Source organism: Indicator indicator, chromosome 13, assembly GCF_027791375.1.
Source record: "Indicator indicator isolate 239-I01 chromosome 13, UM_Iind_1.1, whole genome shotgun sequence".
NCBI lineage: Eukaryota > Metazoa > Chordata > Aves > Piciformes > Indicatoridae > Indicator > Indicator indicator.
This window is the reverse complement of record NC_072022.1, coordinates 16324514-16352147: the sequence shown is the minus strand read 5'-3', so window position 1 is coordinate 16352147 and position 27634 is coordinate 16324514. Positions and strand designations below refer to the sequence as shown.

General features: G+C 39.7%; 1 protein-coding gene across 1 annotated transcript in view; it reads right to left on the bottom strand.

Annotated features, from left to right (window-relative positions):
* DNER (delta/notch like EGF repeat containing) overlaps positions 1 to 27634 on the bottom strand; it is an 83702-nt gene that overhangs the window by 18285 nt on the left and 37783 nt on the right. The window contains exons 4-7 of the mRNA XM_054386120.1: positions 25179 to 25345; positions 9917 to 10062; positions 3543 to 3696; positions 1587 to 1700 (exon numbers count right to left, since the gene is read on the bottom strand). Of these exons, the coding sequence (XP_054242095.1) occupies positions 1587 to 1700; positions 3543 to 3696; positions 9917 to 10062; positions 25179 to 25345 (581 nt within the window). The remainder of the gene's footprint in view (positions 1 to 1586; positions 1701 to 3542; positions 3697 to 9916; positions 10063 to 25178; positions 25346 to 27634) is intronic.

Here is a 27634-nt window from a genome sequence, read left to right as displayed (position 1 = left end):
ACAACTTCAGATAGTAGTTTATTGTCTGACCCCTTCTTCTTGACACCCACCCCTCAGATATTTATAAACAATAAGAGCTCTCAGTTTTCTCTTCTTCAGACTAAACAGCCCCAGGTCTCTCAGCCTGTCCTCATAAGATTCATATCTGATCCAGGCTTTTTCAGTGCCTCACATTTTACCTTCTGTAAGTTATCACATGAACCAGAGATTTCATTTGTAGAAGAAATGCACAATCTCAAGGTCATTCCTTGTTTTTTTCCATCTCATTCCTTTTTCTGCCAACTTTTTCTTTTGCCTTCACGATGCTTTCCATATTCTCTTATCCTTTTCTATCTAACCATATTCTGTCTGCAGGCTTTCATTTGTTCCACATACATCAGCTCCCTGGCTACCTTCCCCCCACTGTGCTGAATTAGCAGTACAGAAAGGGAGGCCTCTTCTCAACAAGCAATTAGCAATAAGCACAGCAGGAGAATAGCAGCAGAGCAAGAGACCTAACTTAAATTAGAAATCTGTATGATAGGCTTTTGTAATGGAAAATTTGAGGACATGCTAAAAATAGCAGATCTGCAAGTTATTGCTTCCGCAGTTAACTACCCTTTGTTGTATTTACAAAAATAACCAAATCTCTTCAAAACTCAAACCAAAGCTCTCAAAATATGCCTCTATGAGAGGATAATACCTCAAAAGAAGGAAGAAGAGCCATTGGAAAGGCAGTCATTAATAAATTTAGACAATATATTTTGTTAAATCAGCCTTTTCCTTCCATGAATTATCTGAATTATCACAGAATCACAGACTGGTAAGGGTTGGACAGGATCTCTGAAGATCACCAAGTCCAATGCCCCTGCCAAGGCAGGTTCACCTAGAGAAGGGTGCACAGGAACACATCCAGGTCAGTTTTGAATGTCTCCAGAGATGGAAACTCCACCACCTCTCTGGGCAGCCTGTTTAAGTGCTCCATCACCCTTAAATTAAAGAAGTTCCTCCTGTTTAGATGGAACTTCTTATACTCAAGTTTGTACCTGTTACCCCTTGTCCTGACACTGTGTACCACGGAAAAAAGGCTGACACCCACCCTTGAAGTATTTCCAAGCATTTAAGAGACTCTCCCTCAGTCTTCTTTTATCCAGACTAAAAAGCCCCAATTCTCAGTCTTTCCTCATAAGGGAGATGTTCCAGTCTCCTCATCATCTTTGTAGTCCTTGAATTCCTCAACTCACTGGCATTAGTAGATTAGGTGATTGCAATAATTCCTTTAGTTTTGAATTATTGCTGTTACACTCATTCTAGTCAACTGACCCACATGCAGAAATATGGAAATACTATAAAGGAGGCATAATTTTTTCACATCCTTACTAGACAACACAAAAATGAGACCACACCCTGTCTCCTGAGATACACTGAAACACTAAAGCTCCTTCACATATTATTGCTGATTATACAAAGATTCCTCATCTGGATTTTTTTTTTCCTGGCCTAAGTCAGAATTTAAAAAACATTTAAGTACATAAATACAACTGAAAAATCAGATAAGTATGCCCTGCACTTTGTATGAGTTACTTGGATAGGTCTTTGCTGTCTACCTTCTGGGCACTGACAACTGAATCCATTGATATTGGATGAGCAGGTACCCCCATTTTGGCATGGCTGTGGGATACAGTGATCGATCTCTGACTGGCACAGCTCTCCAGTGTAACCTGCAAATGAGCACACAACACTCAGAAAATGCAGTGAAAATGAGGGTTTAGCACTAAATGTATTACTAGGTCATTCAAACAGTACCATTAGTTTTCTTGAATAAAATTAACCCAAGAAAGAAATAGATTCCAGGACAGGCTTCTAATTTCTTATAAAACAAGGTTTTTAATTAGAACTTATACTTCATTAGAGAAACATAAGTAGTAGAAATGTAGAGATTATATCAATTGTTTTTTAATAGCAGCAACATTGTGACAGCACTAGTATAATGGAGGTTGGAGCTGGGTCCTCATCAGCACCCATATAGCCAAAAAAAGAGAAGTCATTTCTGAATGGTTTTCAAACACATGAAGGCAAATCTTTAGCAAGACTTTAAAGAAGACCTGAAGTTATGAATTATTTGTGCATATGCTCAATGGCTGTTGTTCACTACTTCCAGGGGAACGGAAGGGAAGGGGGAAGGAAAAAGAAAACCTTATTTTGATTATATTGTTATTTCTAATGCAATCAAAATTAGCATTTGTAAGTCTTCTTAAAAAGATACAGGCTAGAACCTGTATCTTTTCAAATCTGTTGGCATCACCTTAAAACAGTTCTCAACACAGAGCGTTAAACCTGGAGTAACATGGGCCCTACTATGGAAAAGGAACTGTAAGTCTTTCCTCTTATTGCTTTTATATGCTATAGAGAGCCAAATTATGATCCTATTTCCTGCAATACAAAACCTGGCAAAATAAATTCTGTTGCATGTTGTATCTGCATTCATGCCCATAAATCATCAAAACTGTAGAAAAATAATGAGATTGAAAACCATAACTGCGGTCTCATGAGGCAGATCCTGTAGAACAGATTGAGGCACTTGTCACTCTGGATAACTACTGATTTTCTGTAATTCTAACCGGTCTTAAATTTATACAAAATGTACAAAATCAGCAGGACTACAGCAACTGGGTTTTTTGGGGGGGAGGGTGTGGGTTTTTTTGTTTGTTTGTTTTTTACCTGGAAGCTTCATAAGTTTTCAAGTTCTCACATTCAGCTCCCTCTTTTTATGAATCATGACACAGCACCGAATATACTTAACTCACATAAGCACTTTTCCATCTTCCAACTGTTACCAAGTTTGTGAAAGCTAAAAATTACTCTGGAATTCAGCATGTATCCAAAAGTATTCTGGCACAGAAAGGCAGAAATCATTGTGCTGCTCTGAAGGTTACTATGAGAATCTACCTTCTTGTGAGCGTCACTACAGCTTATGGGAAAGCTGAGAGATAACATTCTATGTCAGCATGAGGGAAATAATTATGTCCTACCTTCTTATTATCTACAGAGCATATTTGTGCATTTGAAAGAGCATTTGATTCAGGAATTTCATAGCAAATATGGCACAAGTGTTACAAATCAAAAGGTGCTAAGCAATCACCCTGTGCGGTTATTTCGCGGCCCTCCTCTGGACCCACTCCATCAGGTCCATGTTCTTCTTGTGTTGGGGCCCCCAGAGCTGGACACAATACCCCAGGTGAGGTCTCACCAAAGTAGAGTAGGGTACAGTGATGGTAATTAAACTCTTATTTACTATTTAAATTTTTTTTTCCATAGTTAATGGAAATACAGATAAAGTTCTATAGTTATGAGTAATTCACTCAGTTTATGGTTCAGATGTATGTTTTCAATGGCATTTTTACAGCTGAAGATTCTTCTATGTCCTTTTAAACACTGTCCTTATGTGGTTGTGTTTCTTTTCCTTCCTAGTATCTGAAGTTGCACAGTTCATTGCTCTGCAAAAGATATGCCTTGAATGCTAAACCAAAAATGCATTATTCAAAGTGTAACACAAAACCTACCATCTGAGCAGCTGCAGGTGAAGTTGTTCCCATTGTGTTTCTGTGCTACATCTTTGCAGGTTGCATTGTTCTGACAGGGCTGGCTATGACAAGCATCAAATTCTTCACACAGGGAACCCTGATACCCGTCCTCACAGTCACAGAAAAAAGTTGCCTAAAAAAGAAACAAAAAACCAAACCAGGATATGGACTGCACAACAAAGTTTCAAAGATGTTTTCATAGAACACCCTAGAGAACAAAGATAGCTTTGTTGTTTCTTGTTCATAACAACAGTGGCTACTATCAATACAACTGCACAAAGTTACTTTTTGAAATACTAAACTTGCATCAGCTCTACAGCTAAACTTTTTTATGACATCAAGTGATTTCAGTAAACGAGGAGACTACGATCACATCCATGAAATTCAAATCTCTATGCATTTTTTATTCCATTCCAGATACTATCATTGTAGACTGGAGTAACTAATCTGCAGGTTTAACACAGTTTTAGGCCCCTCACTATGGGAAAGACATTGAGGTGCTGGAGGGTGTCCAGAAAAGGGCAACAAAGCTGGTAAGGGTCTGGAGAATGAGCCCTGTGAGGAGGAGCTGAGGGAACTGGGATCGTATAGACTGGAGAAGAGGAGGTTGAGAGGAGACCTTATTGCTCTCTACATCTCCCTGAAAGGAGGATGTAGTGAGGTGGGGGTTGGTCTCTTCTCCCTAGTATCAGGTGATAGAATGAGAGGAAATGGCCTGAAATTGTGCCAGGAAAGGTGTAGGTTGGCTATTAGGAAAAATGTCTTTCCTGCAAGAGTGGTCAGGCATTGGAGCAGGCTACCCAGGAAGGTGGTGGAGTAACTGTCCCTGGAAATGTTCATAAAATGAGTAGATTGATAGGGCTTTAAACTAGATGTGAAGGGGGAGGAGGAAGAAATCAGGTTTGCCTTGCTTGTGATAAGCAGAAGATTAAGTCACTGGGGGCTCCTCCAGCATTAGAAGCCAGCAAAGAAACTCCCATGAAATACCTCCAGGAAATCAAGGGGAGCTTTGCTAAGAAAGTCATGCAGCCAGCTGCCCTGCTGAAGTGCCCCTACATGAACACAAACACGCTGGCCATTACTGAAACCTGGTGGGACAAATCCAGAGTGTGGTTATCGATGGATACAAGTTGTTGAGAAGGAATAGGAGGGGAAGGAAGGTTCCATCTGAGGAACCTGAACATACTCAAGTTTATAGGACCTGATGAGATGCATTCCAGAGTGTGGACAGAATTGGCCACTCTCCAAGGGACGCATTACACACGTTTTTAAAAAGGGCAGAAAGGAGGACCCTGAGAACTACCCACCTGTCAGCCTCACCTCTGTGCCTGGGAAGATCATGGAGCAGATTCTCCTAGAAGCTCTCACAAGGCATATGGAGGACAGGGAGGTGATCCTTGGAGATACTCAAGGTTAGGCTCAACACAGGTCTGGACAACCTGATCTAATAGAGGATGTCCCTGCTCACTACTATATGGACTATATGATGTTTGGAGGACCCTTCCAACTCAAACCATTCTATAATTCTATGTGGCACTCTGTGACATTGTCTAGTGGTCATGGAGGTACAGGGTAGAAGGTTGGACTTGATGATCTTAGAAGTCTTTTGCAACTTTAATGATTCTATGATCCTATGATTCTCATCTGCAGTATAGTTTTAGATTGGATCTTTCTTTGTTCATTAAACACTAGATGGCAACATCTCTCATTTCAAAGCCCGATGATTAGGGCTGGAAGGCATTCCAATGCACAAACACTGTAAGACATAGTATAGAGTGGGCATGGAACTAGAAGCAAAAAGATGGGGTTAGTGTTGTGTCTTCTATTTTGACTCATAGTTGCTTCCTAAGATTAAATAGCTGTCACCTAAGTAGAAAAGAAGATAATGATCTTCATACAAATAAAAACCTTTACTCAGAAAAATCCAGATTTCATTTTCCTTACAAAGATTTCCGGATGGGGGTGTTTAGGGGTGTGTGGGAGTAGGCTGTGTTAATCCAGGACAGTCAATATTTGACATCCCAGCATGCAGCTCAAAAGCAGCTGTCTTAACTCTGACAATCTATTCTGTGCAGGAGACAAAAGGATTGAGATAACAAGAAGTGAGATCAACAGAAGATTCAATTAAGGCTTGAGGCTTGTTAAGAGAGTTTTTTATATGTTTGTGGTGGTTTGTTGTTTTTCTCCCCCATGGTATATTTGCTTTCCTGGGGCAGCTGGAGCCAATATGCTGGGGTCCTGTGTATGTATGCTCTGGTGCTGAGTGTGTTAGAAGCTGAAGCGAGCCTAACTGGGAATGAATGGCACAAACACTCCATTGTGACTGGGCCTGGGGCCCTGTGTATCCTTGGTATAGACTATCTTAGGAGTGGGTATTTCAAGGATCCAAAAGGATACCAGTTGGTGTTTGGTATAGCCACCTTAGGAACAGAGGAAAGAAAAGAGTTGACTGCTTTGTCAGTCTCTCGGAGGACCCTTTTGTGGTGGGGCTGCTAAATGTTAAAGACCAGCAAGTGCTAATTGCCACTGCAACAGTGCACCGGCAGCAATATCACCCCAGCCGGGATTCCCTGATCCCTAAAGTAATTGGACAACGGGAGAGCCAAGAGGCGATCACTAAAGCTCATTCACCCTTCAGCAGCCCATATGGCCAGTACAGAAATCAAATGGTGAATGGAGACTGGCAGTGGACTATTGTGGCCTGAATGATGTTACACCAGCAATGAGTGCCACTGCCAGACATGCGAGAGCTCCAGTACCAGCCGGATTCAAAGGCAGCCAAGTGGTATGCCACAACTGACACTGCTAATGCATTGTTCTATATTCCCACAGCACCGGAATGAATATGGACTCTCAAAACTATGAGTGTGTTATTTATCAGGAGTGCCAGAAGTCCCTGCTAAATATAACATCTATACATGTTCTGGTATTTACCCAAGCCTAGTACTCGCTGCATATCTCACACATCACCAATGACAGGTTTCCAATTAAGGCTGTAGTTCAACAGAAAGGAAAGGCAGGCAAGCATTATTATAATCATATAGCACAGTCATTTGCTTCGAAGATAATTCATATGAGCTGCATAGGATAGTAACTACCAGAGTGAAACAGATAATCACTGTTACTTAAGAACTAAGCAATTAATTAAATACTCAGCAAGTATTTCCACATTTCTGTATAAAAACACATCAGGGATCAATTTGGTCCCCAAAGACCAGTGTTCAAAATTAGCGTGATCCTTCACATCTCACCTCATTGGAGTCATGCAGTGCCATTGTGCATGAATAGGATCGGGACACAGATAAACAATGTACATAAACATGTTGCCTGCTGCATCCTTCACAGCTATTCTAACTCTTACTAAGTTATGCTCAAGGCCAGGTTGGACAGGACATTGAGCAACCTGGTCTAGTGGAAGGTGTCCCTACACATGGCAGGGGAGTTCAAACTAGATGATATTTAAAGTCCCTTCCAACCCAAACCATTCTATGATTCTATGTCACTGACTTAAAGCATTGGTTGTCATTCTTGGAATGGAGTGACAAGTTTAGACTTAGTACAAAATCAAGGTTTCTGTCTGTCTCAATAACTCCCCTGTTCTGGATAAACAAAGGCAGACAAAATACTATGAGAAAATGCCATTTTTAATTAAAAATTGACATGAGTAGCACATGTCAAAAGATACAGGCTCTGTGCCTAAATTCCATACCATTTAAAGAGATCAGAGTCCCCAACCAAGAGGTCCAAGAAGTATAACATCCCATCAGGCTGTCAGGAACAGAAAGGTATAATGTTTGTTAGGTAGGTGAGTCCATAGTTTTTTTAAGCTAGACCTGAGAGTAGGATGCAAAGAACCAGTCCTCAGAGAGGAAGGGAAGATCTGTGCTGTCCACACAGGCACAAACAGTATAGAATCATAGAATCATTAAGGTTGGAAAAGACCTCTAAGATCAAGTCCTACCTTCTATCCAATATCTCCATGACCACTAGACCATGTCCCAAATTGCCACATCTACTCATTTCTTGAACATCTCCAGGGATGGTGACTCCACCACCTTCCTGAGCAGCCTGTTCCAATGCCAATGCATGGCTCTGCCTGAACCAAAAATCTCATTTCAGAGCAATGGAACTGATTATTATAATGCAAGTATTAATGTATTTAAACAATGTAACAATCAGTCATTGCCTCAACAGTATTATTAAACAGGAAGAAATGTTCAGATAATATTGATATCTCTCTGTGAGTATGATACAGGAATCAGCTTACCATAAAGTGCAGTTAACAAAATGAGTTTGGAAAGCAGGAAGAGCACTGAACACTTCAAACGGAACTGTTTAATGACAGATTACCCTTCTGAAATGCAGACAAGTTGTTCTGTAGAGAAGGTGTCAGCATTCTTATTAGGCATGTCAACTTCACTTTTCCCAAATGATACTACTCATTGTTCTTCCGAGTACATGGCATATACTAGCATATGTGAAGAAAACAAAGTCAAGAAGCAGCTACACACTGCCATAATGCTAGTATTAAAGTCACTAAGAATTCCAAAATGATCTACCTGTCTATGGGACTGGATGAGATCCACCTGAGGATACTAAAGGAGCTGGCATGGGTTTATGAAGGGCAGATGCTGTTTGACCAATCTGATCTATGACAGCTTTAACACACAAAACTTCCAGTATCAAGAGTACAGGTGAGAATGTACATATACTGACTGCTCTTTTTCCAAGTGACAAGAAGTCAATCAGTCAGTCTTTTTGAAGATTATTTATTTTACTTGTATTATTATTTTATTATCTCAAAGATTTATAAACATGGATAACTATGCAAGGCCATATATGCATTTTTCTTAATGAAGAAATGCACTAATGTTTCTGCATAGGTAAAGAAAATAGTTTACTTTCATTTTGTCACATATGACACACAATAAGGGAAAGAAATTAGAGCCATAAAAATTGAACAAAAGTATGAAAAAATAGAAAAGACTATTTTTCAAAGGCTTTAATTCAACAAATAATGGAAAGAGATGTTTTGATATGCTGCTATGTAGAGAAAATTCGAACATATTTACACAAATTCAATTCAAGATGCTGAATTTATGAAATAAAAACATCGAATTGAGTAAGTCAGAAAATCTAAACTGGATAAATAGGGCACTGCATCTGACTGAATAAACTATTTGGGTACCAGCCAGCTGGTAGGGTAGAGTAGCACTTCCTTCTAGACACATCTTACAATGACTGTTTTCACATGTTACTTCAAGTATTTTAAAATTTCCTTTTTGAGACACAAAAATAGATACCTAATCATTCTGGATGTTAGGACTGACGTTCATATATAGATGACTGTAGTAATTTAATTATTGCTGTTACAATTCAAAATGTCATTTTTCTATCAAATGTGCTTATTGGGAATTTAAAACAGAAAATGGTAGCAGATGAACCAACAGTGAATTCCCTAAATAAGCCAAATTTTCTGTGCTCAGGGAAGGCTCACAGCTGTTAATATTTACAAAACAGTTACTATTGCTTTTATCTTCCAAATGAATGTCAATAAAACCAAAGATTTAATTGCATATATTTGTGCTGTGACTTTTAACCTATGAAATAAACCAAACACATGTGGAAGGTAACAGAGAACACCAGGTGTCCTTCACAGAAGGCAAGTCTGGTTTCATAAAAGCACTAGACAGGCTGCAGATTTGACATATTTGGTTCTTATTTTCTCATGTTAGCAGATGGCACAAAAAATTCAGAGTGGCCAGTGCAATCGCTGTCACTGTTGTAATCTCTCAGTGTACAGGAGAAAGCTGTAGAGGAAAGTTTCCAAGCATCACCAGATTATGCCATTCTGTTTCTTCTCATGATTATGCTCAGACAATTCCATTGCACTGATCAGTGATTTCTGAGTGAGCAGCTATTGAGATGTGGAGAGAGAAGTACTAGGTTAAATCAGACCTAAGAACAAAAGCTTGTAGACTTAAACTGTAACAGAGTGGTCTGAAGACTGGGGATCCCAAGTGCTCACCGCATGCTCCTCCTCTCAAAGAAACATTTGAGTAGTGTCAGTAAGACGCAATACGCATTCCCTTAGACCTGATATGAGTAACTTTTTTTGTTGCCAGGTATGAATATTTGCATTTCATATCAGTTCTTTCCCTAGAGTGCTTGATTTTCACAATAAATAAATAAATAAATAAATGAGTTGCCATTTGTTAGTAACACATGTGAGCTTTAGAAGACACACAGGAGCAAGGCATGCACGTGCCTTGGGCCAAGAACAATTCAAACTGCATTTATATTATATCATGGAATTTCCACACTATAGGAGGGTCTTGGTAAGTCCACCTTACCTCATCTGGTTTGGTGATACATTTTCCTCTCTCCGAACATGGGAGGTTATCTGGCTGGCTTCCCACAGGCATGCAGGTACTGACCTTCACTATCACGGTCAAGCGTAGAGCCACAATGCACTTAGTAACAGAATCGTTCAAAAAACCTTTAAAGAAAAAAACAAACCACAATTCTTACTAGGTGAGAAAATGTACTGATACATGCCTAATGTTCCACCACTAGACAAAGAAATAAAACTGAATTGAAAAGTAACAGTCAGCTAAGAACATTGCTCATTTTTGATACACACCTATTTAAAATTAATTAGAACATACTTTGGAAACAAACTATCCTGAGGAGGCACTGGAACAGACTGCCTGGGAGGTGGCGGAGTCACCATTCCCAGAGGTGTTCAAAATACTTGTGTACATGGCACTTTGGGACATGGTCTAGTGGTCAGAGAGGTGGTAGATAGAAGGCTGGACTTACCTTAGAGATCTTATCCAACCTTAACGATTCTATGATTCTATTTAGATTGACAAAAGAAAGGCAGACTAGTGAAACAGTTTTACGCTCAGAACTCCAATCTGCTGTTGTTTTCTAGGTCCTCAAGGAAGTAAATGTTTTCGCCTGCTACCATTTGATATGTTAAGAATATATTTCCCTGTATTTTTTAATGACAACAAATACTGAAATCAAATTCAGTGGAGAAATGGAGTTTACGTGAATGTCCAAAAGTTATGTCAGAGCTCAGAAACACACAGATCATAAACTGCATTCCACTGGTAACAGGCAGACAATCCTTTTGGCTGTATTTTTTTAATGAAGTTTGCAAGAACATATGTACACAATTTGGCAGCATTTATTTGTGTATCACAGAATGGTAAGGGTTGGAAGAGACCTCTGGAGGTCATCAATTCCAAACCCTCTGCAAAAACAGGTTCACCTAAAGAAAATCACACAGGAACATATCCAGGAGGCTTTTGAATGTCCCCAGAATGGAGACTCCACCACCTCTCTGGGCATCGTGTTCCAGTCCTCCATCAGCCTTAAATTAAAGAAGTTCCTCCTCATGTTTAGATGAAACTTCTTATGTTCAAGTTTGTGCCCATTGCCCCTTCCTGTCATTGGGCACCATCCGCTTGACTCCCATCCTTGAAGTATTTTCAGCATTTATGAGACCCCCATCAGACTCTTCCTTTCCAGAATAAAAATACTTGATTCTCTCAGTCTTTCCTCTCAAGGGAGATGTTCTAGTCCCCTAATCATCTTTCTATTTGCAATTGTTGTCTGATCTGATCACTCTATAAGGTCATACACCAGATATAGATGAACAAAACATGACATTTGGAACACCTGACAAGGAAGAGGAAAGTTAATGAATCTCTGGATGGCATCGGTAATTGCAAGAAACTAAAAAAATAGTTGGTTGGTAGCTATTAAAACACACTGCAGCACAACATCCCTATCAGACCTATTTCTAACAGACCAAGCTGGAAAATAAAACAGAAGACAGCAGAAAAGATAAAATGAGGCACACACACAGCCCATGACATATACAATTAAGTCAGAGTTCATGTCAAAACACATATACCCTGCTCCTCCTATACTTCACTTGTGCTTGAACTGGGTTGTTCCACCACAGTGATTAGACTAATAGGTTATAGCCCTTCCATGTATGCCATCAATTAGTTGTTTTGTTCTGGGACCTTGTGGCAGAATGAATGTGCAGTGACATAAAAACTGCGAGTTTGGTCTAGTGCATGTATTGTACAGAGAATACGTGAATAAAAAACTGCTGAAGATCCTTCCAGAAACTGTCAAACTTAAATTTGACTTCACTATCCTTAATATAGACAGGCTTCTCAGATACAAAACTTTTGCAGGATTATGCTTTAAAAAAGTAACAGTGAATAGATAAAGGATATGTATGCAGAGAATGCTTATTCTCATACTTCCCAGTTTATTACATTCTGAAATCCATTTATAACCTAAAACTTCAAAGATGCAGCCTAGCTTCTTGCATTATAAAATGGAAATAGCACAATAGTGAACCAGAAAAAAACCCAAACAAACAAACAAACAAACCCTAACCAAACAACAGTACTAGATAGTATTTGTAATAAACAGTTATATAGCATAGGTTCATGAAACACTCATGGAATTGTTTCATTTGGAAAAGACCTCAAAGATCAAGTCCAACAGTCAACCTAAGGCCACCATGGCCATTAAACCATGTCCAGAAAGCCATGTCCACATGATTCTTGGACACCTCCAGGGACATACCTGACCTGACCTAAACCTCCCCTTGCACAATTTCAGGTCATTTCTTCTCACTGTATCACCTGGTACTAGGGAGAAGAGACCAACCCCCACCTCACTGCAACCTCCTTTCAGGGAGTTGTAGAGAGCAATGACATCTCCTCTAAGCCTCCTCTTCTCCAGACTAAACAACCCCAGTTCCATCAGCCACTCCTCACAAGACCTGTTCTCTAGGTCCTTCACCAGTTTTGTTGACCTTCTCTGGACCTGCTCCAACACCTCAATGTCTTTCCTGTGTGAGGGGCCCCAAACAGTTTTCAAGGAGTGATCTCTTCAGGTGAATTCTTTTTCCAGAACAGCTGCTAAACATTACTTACATTCAGCATATAACAGTGGCAAGCATGACATATTCTACAAATTCCATAGAAAAAATTATATGAAGCTTTCCATTCTTTGTTCTTCATTTATAGATCTCACTTTGTAAAATGCCATGTCCCTTGAACAATGAGCTGTCTGTGCTAGAAACAGTGATCCCTAAGCCATATCTTCAAAGAAGGCAAATATGATGTCCAATACAGATGTAGAGGCAATGCCTAAGCTGATGACATGTTAGCCTAAATATTTAAAATCAGATTAAAAAAAAAAGTTATTGAGTATAGTTCCAAATGTCTAACATTCTGTTTTGGCTAGTAAAGATTATTGTAATCTGTTGACCTCTTCAAAGCAAGCCAATTTATTCTGGCCTTAATACACACCCCATTTTCCCCCATCTGTTCAAAGATGCAGCCAGATTTCCTTTAACAATTGCATGTGATTGTCACTGGCAGTCATGCAATTATAAGTGAATGCTTGTAAGAATGTGGTATTTAGAAAATATCTTTGGGTTCACTTTTGCTTTTCTGAAACAGATTGTTACATATTCTTCAGGACAGTTCCCTAAAGGAACATTAAATCAACCTTCTTTGTACTTTGCATCTTGTTACTATTTTGGTATCAAAAGCCTTTAGGCAAATCACTGAAAAAAAAAAAATCATTATTCTCAGTGGAATGCCACATATTTTCCTGTACCTACCTCATCAAATTTTTAAAGACTAGAAAAATAAAATCATGGCTATTTATTTTTACTCTGTAGAAGTTGCAGATAACTTCCTGAGATCTCTAGGTTTAAAGGCTAGAAGAAGCTTGTCTAACCACCTAAATATGACTCCCAGCTTAACTCAGGTCATAGCACCGCTATTAATTCCTTCCCCAATTCCCATAACAGCAACTGAGCTAGAGTTTTAAATTCTACTTTTAACTTCTAGGTAAGAGAATGATTTCAGAACCACATTTACAGCTCCCTTAATCTAAGCTCTGGAGAAAAACATTAATGTAGGAAACTCTAACAGCTGTAAAGTCCCAGTTCACAAAAGTACAGGTCTTTGAGTCCACCTAAAGGTTTCCTGAATGAAGAATGACTGCCAAGGTGGTTGAGCACTCAATCACAATGAAGCAATCATGCCCCTGTGCTCAGCATCGGTGAGGCTCTACCTGAAATACAGCGTTCAGTTTTGGAGTCCTCACTGCGAGAAAGACATTGAGGAGCTGGAGAGCGTTCAGAGAAGAGCAAGTGAAGGGTCTGGACAACAAGCCTTATAAGGAGCAGCTGAGGGAATTGGGATTGTTCAGCCTGGAGAAGAGGAGGTTGAGGGGAGACCTCCTTGCTCTGTACCCTGAAAGGAGATTATAGTGAGGTGAGGGTCAGTCTATCCAGCCTAGTATCAGGTGACAGGAGAGGAAATGGCTTGAAATTGTGACAAGGGAGGTTTAGATTGGATATAAGGAAAAATGTCTTTCTTGAATTAGTGGTCAGGCATTGGAACAGGCTGCACAGGGAGGTGGTGGAGTCACCATACTTGGAGGCATTCAAGAAACATGTGGACATGGCACTTTTGGATGTGGTTTAATGGCCAGGGTGGTCTTAGGCTGACTGTTGGAGTCGATCTTTGAGGTCTTTTCCAACCAAAACAATTCTATGAGTAGTCCCTAAGTTTTCAACTTATTTTTAATCTAGTTTCCCAAGGAAATCAGACAGCAGTGGGACGTCTATCAGTTTCCATCTGTTCTCTTTTTCTCTCTTAACACTCCCACATCAAAAGCTTTTGGGGTCAGCAGACAACTTCAACATTTTGCAAAGCAGTGGAATTCTCAAAGATGAAATGTGCCTACAGCTTCCCTGCACAGTATACAGTCCTAGAATTAAGGGCACTGGTAAATCAAATGAATGGGGGGGAAAAAAAGAGCCCCAGAAAAAGATGATGTCAATTCTCAACCCCATTCCCAGAGTACAGTACAGTCAATTATTCATTATTTGGAAAATGGCAAACTGGGATATATACAAATGGCAGAAAACCAGATAGTATCAGTCCTCCAGGAGCAAAGCTGTGGTAATGAGACAGCTGAGCATCCTAGACAGGTTGGAGAACTGGGCTAAGGAGAATCTCATGTGGTTTGATAAGGCAAAGCACAAGGTCCTGCACCTGGGTCTGGGCAATCCTTGATATCAGTACAGGCTGAGGGATGATGAGATTGACAGCAGCCCTGCAGAAAAGGACTTGAGGGTACTGGTGGATGAGAAGCTAAACAGGAGCCAGAAACTTGCACTTGCAACTCAGAAGGCCAATGGCATCCCAGGCTGCATCTAAAGAAGTGTGGCCAGCAGGTCAAGAGAAATGATTCTGCCGCTCTGCTCTGGTGAGACCTCATCTGGAATAGCGTGTCCAGCTCCGGGGTTCCCAACATGAGAAGAACATGGACCTGCTGGAGTGGGTCCAGAGGAGGGCCACAAAGATGATCAGTGGGCTGGAGAACCTCTGCTAAGAAGACAGGCTGAGAGAGATGGGGCTGTTCAGCCTGGAGAAGAAAAGGCTCCAGACAGACCTTATAAACAGCATTTCAATACCAGAAGGGGACCTACAGGAAGACTGGGGAAGGGCTGTTTAAAGGGGCTTGTGGCAGTAGGGTGAGGGGCAATGGTTTTAAACTGGAAAAGGGTAGATTTAGGTTGGACAGTAGGAAGAAGTTCTTTACAGTGAGAGTGGTAGAATGCTGGAACAGGTTGCCCAGAGATGTGGTTGAGGCCCCATCTGTGGAAACATTCAAGGTCAGGCTGCAGGCAGTCCTGAGCAACCTGATCTAGTTGAAGACGTCCCTTCTGACTTCAGTGGGGTTGGACAAGAGGACCTCTGAGAGTCCCTTCCAACCTGATGCATTCTGAGATTCTGTATTGGGTGTGCCCATCTTTAGTTTCATTTTCCTGAAACAATAAGGCTTCTATGAGACCACATTGAACCATAGCTTATAAGCCTTAGTGGTCCAGGGTGGAAGCTACATAATTATGTCTGCTAGTTCACTCAGAGATAATGGTAAGTTCTATAATTAACCTGAAGTATAAAAGACCCAAGAAAATCTTACCCAGCAAGCTAAAGAGGAGTGGTCAATATGCTCAAATTTTTAATTTCTACCCACTGAACCTTGCAGAATAATTTAAAGAAAGGAAGCTAGGAAAAATAGAGAACTAATTTTTTATTATGGCACTCACCAGGAAAAAGGGCAAAGGAAGACCTGAAGTTTAGTCTTTTCTCCTAAAATTTTTTTATGTCAAAATTTCATCCAAATATTTTTCATGCCCACAACACTCTCCCTGCCCATATATCATATGGTATAGCTGACATTCAAGACTATGAGGAGCGCCACAGGAATTTTTACTAACTGCCACCATGTTTAAGTGTGTTTTTAGATCTAAGCATAAAATATAAAATTCAGTTTAACTATACAAATCAATTTCCCTCTCTTAGAGCTTTGTAGATCGCAATCTCAAATAGTAATTAAACATCTAGCAAATCTAAGAAAGCTCAGTCCTTCCACTCATTCATGGAATGTCTCCTACCAAATGAAAAAGCATAACAGGACACTCTCATGATATACATAATTGTGAAAATTTACCTTTATGTATTGAAATGCTTTTGATTTATAATTAAAGAATAATTGATTGTTTTTCCCCATGATCCTAATGGCCAGGGTATTAAGGCCAATCAACACTCTCAGGGTCCTGACACTAATATTATTGTATAGAATTTGAAAGAAATGAGTCAGGAATCCTTTCTTAGATTGTCATACATAAGCAGAAAACAACAAGTGAGGAACTGGCAGTCAATGACGTTTGCAGTCTTTGATGTAGTACTTCACTGCTAGCAGTATCACAGGGCACTTGTGCAGAACATCTTACTGCTAGGCAACACAGCATCTGAGATTACAAAGATACAGCTGCAATGACAACGTTGCTATTTTGCCCACAAATAGCACTATTAGAAACTGGCACAACTCTCCCAAATTGTACATAGATCAGCATGCTCCCTGTGCTGTGCACACACTTGGTCAGATATTGCTTTTGAAAATATGTATGGAAGGCCAGACCATCAATCATATCCTGGGCTGCATCAAAAGAAGCGTGACCAGCAGGATGAGTGAGGTGATTATCTGCCTCTACTCTGCACTCATGAGACCCCACCATCCAGCTCTGGAGCCCCCAACACAAGGAGGACACAGATATGTTGGAGGGGATCCAAAGAAGAGCCACAAAGAGGTGTTCCAGCCCTCTGGTCATCTCCTAAGACAGGCTGAGGGAGCTGGGGCTTTTCAACCTGGAGAAGAGAAAGCTCTGGGTGACCTTCCAGTACATGAAGGGGGCCTACTAGAAAGCTGGGGAGGGACTTTTTACAAGGGACAAGGGGCAGTGGCTTTAAGATGGAAGGGTAGATTTAGACTGAATATTAGTAAGAAATTCATTACAGTGAGGGTGGGGAGACACTGGAACAGGTTGCCCAGGAAGGTTGTGGATGACCTTTCCCTGGAAGGTATTCAAGGCCAGGTTGGACAGGGCCTTGAGCAAGCTGGTCTAGTAGGTGTCCCTGCCCACAGCATGGGGTTTGGAACTAGATGATCTTTAAGGTCCAACTCAAGCCTCATTTCAGTGTTAGTTAACAATTACCCAACTTAATAGCCTGGCTAGACCCAAAACCTATGAAAAAGGCCGCAAACAGTTAGCAAGAGTACACTTAAGAAACCACTTGCATACAGGTTATTAAGGAGATGTGACAGCAACTTAGAGTGTGACCTTCTGTCACAGCTTCAAGGACCCTGCTTACTGTCCAAAACCATGGTGAAATCCCAGTGAAGGGTGACAAGACTAATCTTCTAATAGATTTCCTGTATCACCAATTCCACATTATGTGCTTATTTATCAGCATCTCAAGAATGCTGCCAAGCTGGCAGTAAACTATTTTGGGCACAGATGTAGACCACTAGAATCTCTGATACAACACTTCACAAAAGCAGTTAAGTGCAGTGGAATATACATGACATTGCTGGGACAGTGATAAGGGGGCCTGTGGTAGGTGATAGATTGGGGACTGCACAGTATGTTACCCTACTAGCTGAAGAACTCAGAGCATTTTACAAGGGGTATTAAAATGTGTCTCACATTTGCTTTTAAATAAAGTTAAACAGTCCAAGATCTCACAGTGCAAAGGACCACATGATTCACTAAATGGAAAAACCTTGACTGTGAATGTCACAGAAGTCAGTATTTGAAGAAAGAGAAATCCTAATGATAATCAAACAAAAGGTATTCCACAAAGAATTACAAATTTGAGCAGATGAACCTTCAAAGATAGACCAGGAAAAAAAAAATCCCACTGTTACTTGCTAGAAGCAGTGAATAAAAATAAATTTTGAATGATTCACTGATTAAACAATGACTCTAAAGAATAAAAATTATTTAGATGCTAGCTTAAAACATAACACAGTGCATAAAAACTGAAATAGTCTAACGTTTACATCTGCTTCTATGTGAAACAAGACACATGTAACTGGATCATGAAGGGTATGGCAGGATACTGATCATTATCATATTTATAAAGATATCACGGAATGAGAGGCATTGGAAGAGACCTTTGGAGATCATCTAGTCCAACCCCAGCCCCACCAGAGCAGGTTGCACAGCAACACATCCAGGTGGGCTTTGAACGACTTCAGAGACAGCAACTCCACCACCTCTCTGGGCAGTCTGTTCCAGTGCTCCACCACTCTTAAAGAAGTTTCCATGTCCAAATTTGTGCCCATTACCTTTTGTCCTGTCACCAGGCAACACTAAAAAATTACTGGCCCCATGCTCCTCATATCTACCCTTGAAGCATCTATAAGTATTAAGATTCTGCTTTCCCCCCCCGCCCCCATCTTCTCCAGGCTAAAAAGCCCCAGATTCCTCAGCATTTCTTCCTAACATCCTTTTCATATAGCCTAGCTACATTCTTCAGTAGGGCTTGGATTTCAGCTGAATGCTAAAGTGTTTGCTTACAAGACCCTCTTTTTAAAAAGTCACTGAACTTAACACTTCATTGAACTTTTTAAGCTGTTCACACTTCTGCTGCTGTGATTGTTTTTCGAAAGGCCATTTTCTGCAAGGTCAGCTCTTGGCTCAGAGCTCCAGGGAAATGTGCACAGCTGAGCACACGACCTCAATCCTGCCTAGGGCCCTTCCAGGCAGATTGCACACATTAGCATGAAAACCCCACTGACTGTAGCAATTGTCACCGAGTTCCCCCATTAGCAAGGCTGACTTGCGCAAGAGTTACTAGATAGTTACATATAGGTTGCTCTACCTCTGCTGAGCAGCAGAACTGCATGAGGACTCCAACTGCAGCATATGCAAGGCAATGTGATTTAATTTAGTCCATTTAGTCAAACAACTGCACATATGCCATGGGCTAGGAGCTTGCACAGGTGCTCAGCTGACATATGGTAACTTGCTAAAGCCAGGGTAACTTGATTACGTGGCTTTCAGTGAATTCAATTCACACATCTCTATGAAATAAATTTCACAGAATCACAGAACGCATCAGTCTAGAAGGGACCCTCAAAGGTCATCTTGTCCAATCCCTCTGCAGTCAGCAAGGACATCTTCAACTAGATCAGGCTGCCTAGGGCCTCATGCAGCCTGACCTTGAATGTCTCCACAGATGGGGCCTCAATCACATCTCTGTGCAACCTGTTTCAGTATTTCACCCCTCTCATTCTGAGGAACTTCCTCCTCATGTCCAACCTAAATCTACCCTGCTCCAGTTTAAAACCATTGCCATTTGTCCTATCGCTATATGCGCTTGGAAACAGCTTTCTTGCAGGCCCCCTTCAGGTATGCTGCTTGAAAGGTCTGCCTTTTCTTTTCCAGGATGAACAGCCACAGCTCTCTCAGCCTGTCTTCTTAGCAGAGGTTCTCCAGCCCACTAGTCATCTTTGTGGCCCTCCTCTGGACCCATGCCAGCAAGTCCATGTTCTTCTTACTTTGGGGGCACCAGAGCTGGACACAGTACTCCAGGAGAGGTTTTAGCAGAGCAGAGTGGCAGAATCACCTCCTGACCTTGCCAGCCATGTTTCTTTTGATGCAGCCCAGGATGCCATCGGCCTTCTGGGTTGCAAGTGCATATCAACTGTCCTGTTTCATTTTCACTACCATAAAAATTTCATCATGCAGCAAACTTCTTTCTTCCCATGGAAATATGTGCATGGTTTTTAAAAACATAAACCAGTACAAAACGCACAGTTACAAGTTGCCTTCTAATCTCAAATTCCATAGCCCTAGAAAAAGAGCTAGAAAAATCAGACTGCCTTCTTTCAAAATATCTCTCCAGATTATTGATTTTTCATAAAGTATTTTGTGCTCTAAGTTTAATTTCCACTATTTGATATACCTGCAGTCATATTATTGGGGAGCACTTAGAATCATAGAATCATTAAGGTTGGAAAAGACCTCTAAGATCATCAAGTCCAACCTTCTACCCAACACCTCCACGACCGTGTCCCAACATGCCACATCTGTTCATTTTTTGAACACCTCAAGGGATCTCTCAGAAAACCAGATTAAACACCTGGTCTCCATCAGTTTTTCTTTGCTGTCATGAAAATAAGCATTATAATTTAAAGATAAAAATACTCATTCACAATAAAAGTTAAAACCTCCTGCCTTACTGTTTTTAAGGTCTTAACTGAGAAATAGCAATTTTTCCTACAAATTTCTTCCTTTTATTTTATAAGCAGGCATTAAACTAAAAAACTAACATTGCAATATCTCATGACAACTTCCTTTTTGACTGGCATCATGAAAGTGATAAATGAAGCCGAAAGTCAAAAAGCAAGGTATTTACAAGCATTTTTAAATAACTATAGATATACAAACTTTTCTATGATACAAGGCAATAGAGGGGAAATACTAATGCTTAGCTGTCTGCTTTACTAGATCTCTGAAACAACTCCTGACATGGCAGCTTCAGCAGAGAGTACCCCAAGGACAAAAAGCAATTTTTAAATCAGTTTATCACGGAAGCCAATGAGAAATAGGTTTTGTCAACAGGGCTAATATCCTAATAACCATGATAAAGGCTTGGTAGAGCTAGAGTTTGGTTGGACCCAATGACCTTGAAGGTCTTTTCCAACTGAAACAAATTAATGATTTGTGAAAACAGAATTGCCTTTTTCTTTAGGTTGTTGGAAGAAAAGAAGAAAATAGGGTGCACAGAGTTTTCACCGCCAACCCCATGCTCTGCACTATACCCAAAACCTCAAAATAAACGCTTCATAAAATCGAAGCGGTAATCATACAACCCAATTTCCAAACTCATCCCACAACAAAAATTATGGGGGTGTTGATTACTAGCAGAACTGGACTGTTAAATACAATTTATACCTGTATACCAGCATAGGAAAACTAATACTAGTTTACCAAGCAGTCTGGAAACTGTGAAATTACCACTACGTCTCACGTTCACAGGTATCTTTTGGGTCATGAAGCATGGAATTTTTGCCCTAGTGAACAGGTATTTTAATTTAGCGCCAGAGTAAATTAGCTGACTCATGAAGAAACAGATGGTTACAGTCACTGCAAAGCTTATAAAGTGTGAGAATTTTTTTTTTTCTTTTAATGTTTTTACTATGTATTGGCTTTGTTTTTTCCACTATTTTGATGCCAGGTTGTGTTTTCAGAATAAATGTTCCCGTTTTCAACCAGAGTGTGACTGCATTATTGATAGAGTTGCCATACAATCTGAAAATGCTGTTCAAGGCCCAACAGCAAGGTTTTGCTTTCCTAAAGGAAAATGTTAATGCATTATTTTCTCGAGGGAGATATTATTTAATCGTTTTAATAAATCTCACACACTTGCAACAGACCTGTCTAGAAAAAGATACTGTTATTGTTCCTGTACATGTTTCCAAATCCAGTATATTATTCCCTGCAAGAGAGTAGTGCACAGTGTCAGGTGAGTTAAGACTCCGACTCCCCGCAATACACTTTTCCCATCAGCATTTTCAACTCGCCAGGGACCCTTAGCTACAAACTATTAACATTCATGAGAACTTCAGCCTGAAAGACTCCTGCACAAATTGATGGTGCATCAGGGGAGTTTTATCTCAGCTTTTCAGACTTGTAAAATGCATGTAATCTGACCTGATTTTTTTGAGATATATTGCAACAAAGAATAGGTATGTGACTGTAACAAGGCTAAGTTTTGCAGTTACAAATTTTTAGATATTCTGGTACCATTTTGCTAGCATGAAGATACAAAGAGGTTGAATTAAAATGAATACCGATGACACAATAAATAAGATAAATAGCTTACACAAGAATCACTCAATTCACTGCAAAGAACATTGAGAAAGTAGTATGAAGCTATATATACATCTATTGAAGCACACCAGCAGACTTCCCATGAACTACTATGTTTATAATATTGATTCCTTAATTGGCATCTCTTATTTTATAATATAGTTATTTCCCTCCTTTTTCACATCTCAACTATCTCTATAGAAAAATCTTGATATCCACCTATAGCACTCCACAGAATCCTTATTTTTCTGTATAGATACTAAAAATATTTGCCTCATATTTTTTAAAATACTTTTTTTAAGTCCTTAATTTGAGCAGAAAACTTTTGACATTTCCTTGGCATCCTATGAAGCATTTTTGCTGCAGTAAGCAGAGATCAACAATTTACCTGGCTTGTACTACAGATCAGCTATCCAATGACTACCTTGGTCTAGTAGTAACTTCATATTAACATTACACAATCATCAAGTGGTAGGGGTTAGATGTGATGTTTGGAGATCACTGAGTCCAACCCCCTTGCCAAGGCAGGTTTACCTAGAGAAGGTTGCATAGGAATAATGTCCAGGCAGGTTTTTAATGTCTCCAGAGATGGAGACTCCACCTCCTCTCTAGGCAGCCTGTTTGAGTGCTCCAGCACCTTTACAGTAAAGAAGTTCCTCCTCGTGTTTAGATGGAACTTCTTATGTTCAAGCCCATTATCCCTTGCCCTGTCACTGGGTGCCAGTGAAAACAGACACCCACTCCCATCCTCCTGACACCCACCCCTGAAGTGTTGATAAGCATTTATAAGACCCCCTGTCAGACCTCTCTTTTCCAATCCAAAAAGACCCAATTCTCTCAGACTTTCCTCATAAGAAAGGCGTTCTAGTCCCCTAATCATAAGTATAATTAAGTATCATAAGTAATGTAATATTTACTTAATGTTCAAGTATAATAACCATAATAAATTATTTCAGAAGAGTTGCACAAGTCTAGTATCAAATCTTACAAACTCTTTAAAAACACTCTAAGCAGAGCAGTCATGGTATGAATGTTACAGAAAGTACAAGTCAGTCTTCAAGTTAGTACTCTTTCTCATCTACTGGGGCTTATTTCAGTGGGGTAAACGATGCAATTTAACAGCATCACCACGCAGCAGAATCACAGCACCAAAAGCCTCCTCACGCACTGCAAAAGACTCTTTTAAGACTCAGCTTGACAGGGTGCTGAGCCATCCCGTTTCAACTGGACTATTACCTAGAAAGGTTGGACCAGATGATCTTTGAGGTCTTTTCCAACCTGATGTCCTAGGACTCTATGATTTAAAGTACTTCGCTAAGTAACAAACAAGCAAACAAAAACCCGCAACAAACCAGCAAAGCAAATAAGATGTAAATCCAAGACATGAACACACATAAACACACACACACAAAAAGGCCAAAACAATCATATCATCCCCATTTTTCTTTTGCAGTTCTAATTGGAAAGGTTTAACCAGTTAAAAGAAATTTGCATCATATGGGATCCACTAATTAAGAGAAAAATCCTTTAAAAACCTCATTTCAACAAACAGAAAAAGAGAGAAGGGGGCCCCAACTCTTTCAGCCTGTCCTTGTAAGAAAGGTGCTCCAGCCCCCTGAGCCCTCCAGCCCTATTACCTAGAACACTGTAAACAACTGAAAGGAAAATCCCAGTAAGAGAAAGAAGCTACAGAGAAACAAGCAGAATAAGACAAACAACGATATAATAAGAATCATAGAACCACAGAATCAGTCAGGGTTGGAAGGGACCACAAGGATCATCTACTTCCAACCCTCCTGCCATGGGCAAAGACACCTCACACTAGATCAGGTTGGCTAGATCCTCATCCAGCCCAGCCTTAAACACCTCCAGGGATGGGGTCTCAACCACCTCCCTGGGCAACCCATTCCAGGGTCTCACCATTCTCATGGTGAAGAACTTCTTCCTCACATCCAGTCTGAATCTACCCATTCCAGCTTTGTTCCATTCCCCCTAGTTCTGTCACTACCTGACATCCTAAAAAGTCCCTCCCCAGCTTTCTTGTAGGCCTCCTTCAGATACTGGAAGGCCACAATAAGGTCACCTCGGAACCTTGTCTTCTCCAGACTGAGTTTGACAATATGAGCTTCAGTTATCTAAATTAATAGCTTATGGCGTATGGCAAGTACAATTAAATGGAGCCTTCACAGAACAACTTGGGAGCTTATAAACAAAGCTATGCCCTTAGGTACTTTCTGAGTGTAAAAAAAAAAAAATGCATAAAAGAAAACATTGTTGATGTTAATTACATTATTTTGCTAACAACCTTCAAGGAGTGACAGCTCAAAAAGAGGAGAAGGTGGCACTACTTGTGTATTTTGGAGGGTTTTTTCCCTGTATTAGCTACACATTTCGAATTTGGCCCAATCTTTCTGCATCAGAATGCTTTTAATTTTACATATATTAGTATGATAAGTGAATAACAATTTGTGGCAGCTTATACTCATTATAAGATATACAGCATTTCCAACAGATTATAATAAATGTTGTTATTACAATGACTTTGGTTTCATCTGCCCAGAAATTTCAATTTAATTAAGTCTATTCTGTCTATGCATAAATACTTCATTAAATCAGTTTAAGTCACTTCCCATACACTTAAAAATGGCATATCAGCCTATTTGCATTAAAACCCTTCCACAAAGATCCTTAACATTTAATTGCCCAAAGAAACACATAAAAGTGTTCTAAAAGTTTCTAAAATTTTCATATTCAGAGCAAAACTAGAAGAGAAAAAGGAGTGCAAGTAAACACTACCAGAAGATCAGACTTACTATTATATTTTAATATATTTTTTCAAGTTTACAGTGTACACACCTAAGCTTCTTTAGAAAGTATCCCATGATACAATATCCAACAAAGAAGTACCTCAAAAACTCAGTTATTTACTGTAGCATTTACCAAATGCCGTACAGTCGATTAAAATTGAGCAGATATCATGCTGATGGACATGGTTTAGTTGTGGACTTGGTAGTTGTAAGTAAATGATTGGATCTTGAAGGTCCTTTCCGCTCTAAACAATACTATGACTCTCTATTAAATACCCTGAATCATCTGAAGGTATTGGGCAGAAATCACCACCTCTATTTTAAACTGAACGGTGCCACCTGTATAAAAATTTAGTGTACCTTGTCTGCTTTGAATGAATCAAAGTCCAAAACATGGTCTTAATATCATATCTGCATCTTTCTGCAGCACTTAAGAGAGTTAACTCTTTGTTTCTCTAAATGTTAGGCAAACTCTCATCTGTCACCTAAATGTGATAAAGTTAGGATGTTACTCACCAATAAAATAGTTGTTTCCTAATGCAAGCATTTCTTCAGAAAGAACAAGTCCACCCATTGCCTGCAGAAGAGTGACACTTCGGCCATCAATAAGTGAACATTGCTTAAATCCAGTGGTTGTGACTTTCCATAGCAGGATAAGAGAAGCAGTAGCATCTTGCCTTATTCTAAGAAAAAATAAGACTATTTACACTGAGGGAAACTGGTGTCATTAGGAAGTACATCACCGCAGAAGAAAAGCTTATCAACCAAGATGGAATTCTTAAATGTAGCAAGCATGGAATCCTGAGGCCTGAAGGCCTTTAGCAAAAGTCCACAAAAAAAAAAAAAAATTCAGTGGTAAGGTTTGCATAATAGTATATGCAATAGCAGGTTGAATCATACAGGGTCTGCATTTCTAATGCTTGAGGGACACCATCTTAGTGCCCAAGAAGAGTTTTATGTAAGCATTGCATTATAGCAGAGCATCCTTATTCAGTCTTTGCATTTATGCCTTTATACCTCTGTTCTACATGCCATCATTTTCTGTAGCTATCTTGTTTACTAAAGAGCATTCAATACAGGGAGAAGGATCCTGGTAGAAACTCTCATTTGTTTGACATACAAGACTGAACGTTCAGCACAGTTCATTCCTGTAGATCAAATGAGTCCTGTAATGCTCACAAGGTCACCCAGTGCACAGTGTCCTGCTGAATACTGATTGGATAAATTATTATCTACAACTACACACATACTGTTGGTTCCACCAGGGAGCACTGTATCTACATGAGTGTTTCTTTCAGGATGCTTTTTTTTCCCTACTCACCTCCACAAAGAAAAAATAATGCCCTGTCATTTTTCTGGCAAGTTCCCAAATGTTTGCATTAAGCTTTTCTGAAGAAGTCCCAAATGACTTTGAACAATTCTCCAATATTCAAAACACAGCTGCGTCCAACTGCTGAAAACTAGTAAGCCTCTCCTGATGAAAAAAAGGCCTCCATATACCCACAGATGAAGTTATGTGCCACAGTTTCCTGTTCTGAAATTCTGCTTTTCAGTCCTGCTGAAAACACAGGCATGTTTGTCCCTTTTCCCTTAGTTTTGTAATCATGTTTGACTCAGGCTGAAAAAAAATATTGCAACTAGACATTATAAGAAGCAAATTTTTGACAGTATTTTGAAGCACCTTCAAGAACAACCTCCATTGCTACCCCCAAAGTTAACCATGTCCCTTTTAGAACAGGGTAGCAGCTAGTTTCACAATTTAGGTCCCACCTGATAATCAGAATAAAATAAAACTATTAAATTGGAATTATTTCCCTTTCATAGATAGCTGCTGAACCAAAGATGTCAACTGGACCTTTAACACAGAAGATACTATGAAATAAAGGCAGATATTGACCTGCATTAATATACCCAGATATAAAATTCTACTAAATACATAAAGTGCTAAAAAATGACCAAAAGTTACTTTGCACTCTGCAACCTCCTTTAAAATGGGGTCCCTCCACCAAGGGTCTTAAACAGAATTCACAAACACCAACTCATTCTTGATTTCAATAAATGACACTTGTTTGCTCAGAGATTCCAGACAGCCAGAGCACCCACACTCACAGCTCTCTTCCTGACTTAAAGTTTAGTGCTGGTGAATGAGCAGGATTCAAAGTCCTGCGTGGAGACTAGGACAGCTCACACATTTAACAATTACTGCTCCAAACTAGATACAGCTTGTGTGCTTGCATCAGTTTGGTTTTTTTTTCCAGCAAGTGTAGCCTTTTTTAACTGAAAGCTGGGATTTCTGAAAGATAACATGACAGTATGAGAAAGTAGGCTATTCTGGGAAAATCTAAGTCTAAAAATGCAGTAAAGCTGTGAGCTAGAGAGCTGTGTTGGCAGATTTTCATTTGAAATAAAATTTCCAACCAAAAAATGCCTTATTCCAGCTGACAGAATCAGATCTTTCTAGGTAGCCAGGTTCTGTTCAGTAAGAGTAAGAAAGAAAGTATTTGATCAAGAAAGCATGAGTTTGAAAAAATGAATAATACAGAATAAATTCCAATTTTTGAGAAATATGGTTTGTAGGACATGTACAAAGATTTCACAACAGATGACACCCAAAGAAACAATCCAGAGATCAAATACAAATTCACAAAATACATACATTCATATAGTCAATGATAAGACTTTCTACCAGCAACTGCATCTTGAGATTAAAGCAGAAAAAAGGTGCATTCACTGCATGTAGGAGAAAGGAAATGTTGTGCCTTCTCCAAACTGACATCTTCAACATGTCTGCCCTAATGCATTCTGATAGCCCAGAAAGAGCTTACATACTTACATCTTTTAAAGTTTTAGATATGTGGGAAAAATTATACTAAGCAAAGAGCTGTGGTGATATTGCTAGATGTCTGCTCTTCTTGAATTTCTTTCATGTGCTTTTAGCCATTTGACAAATCTGAAAATAGGCAAATTGATAT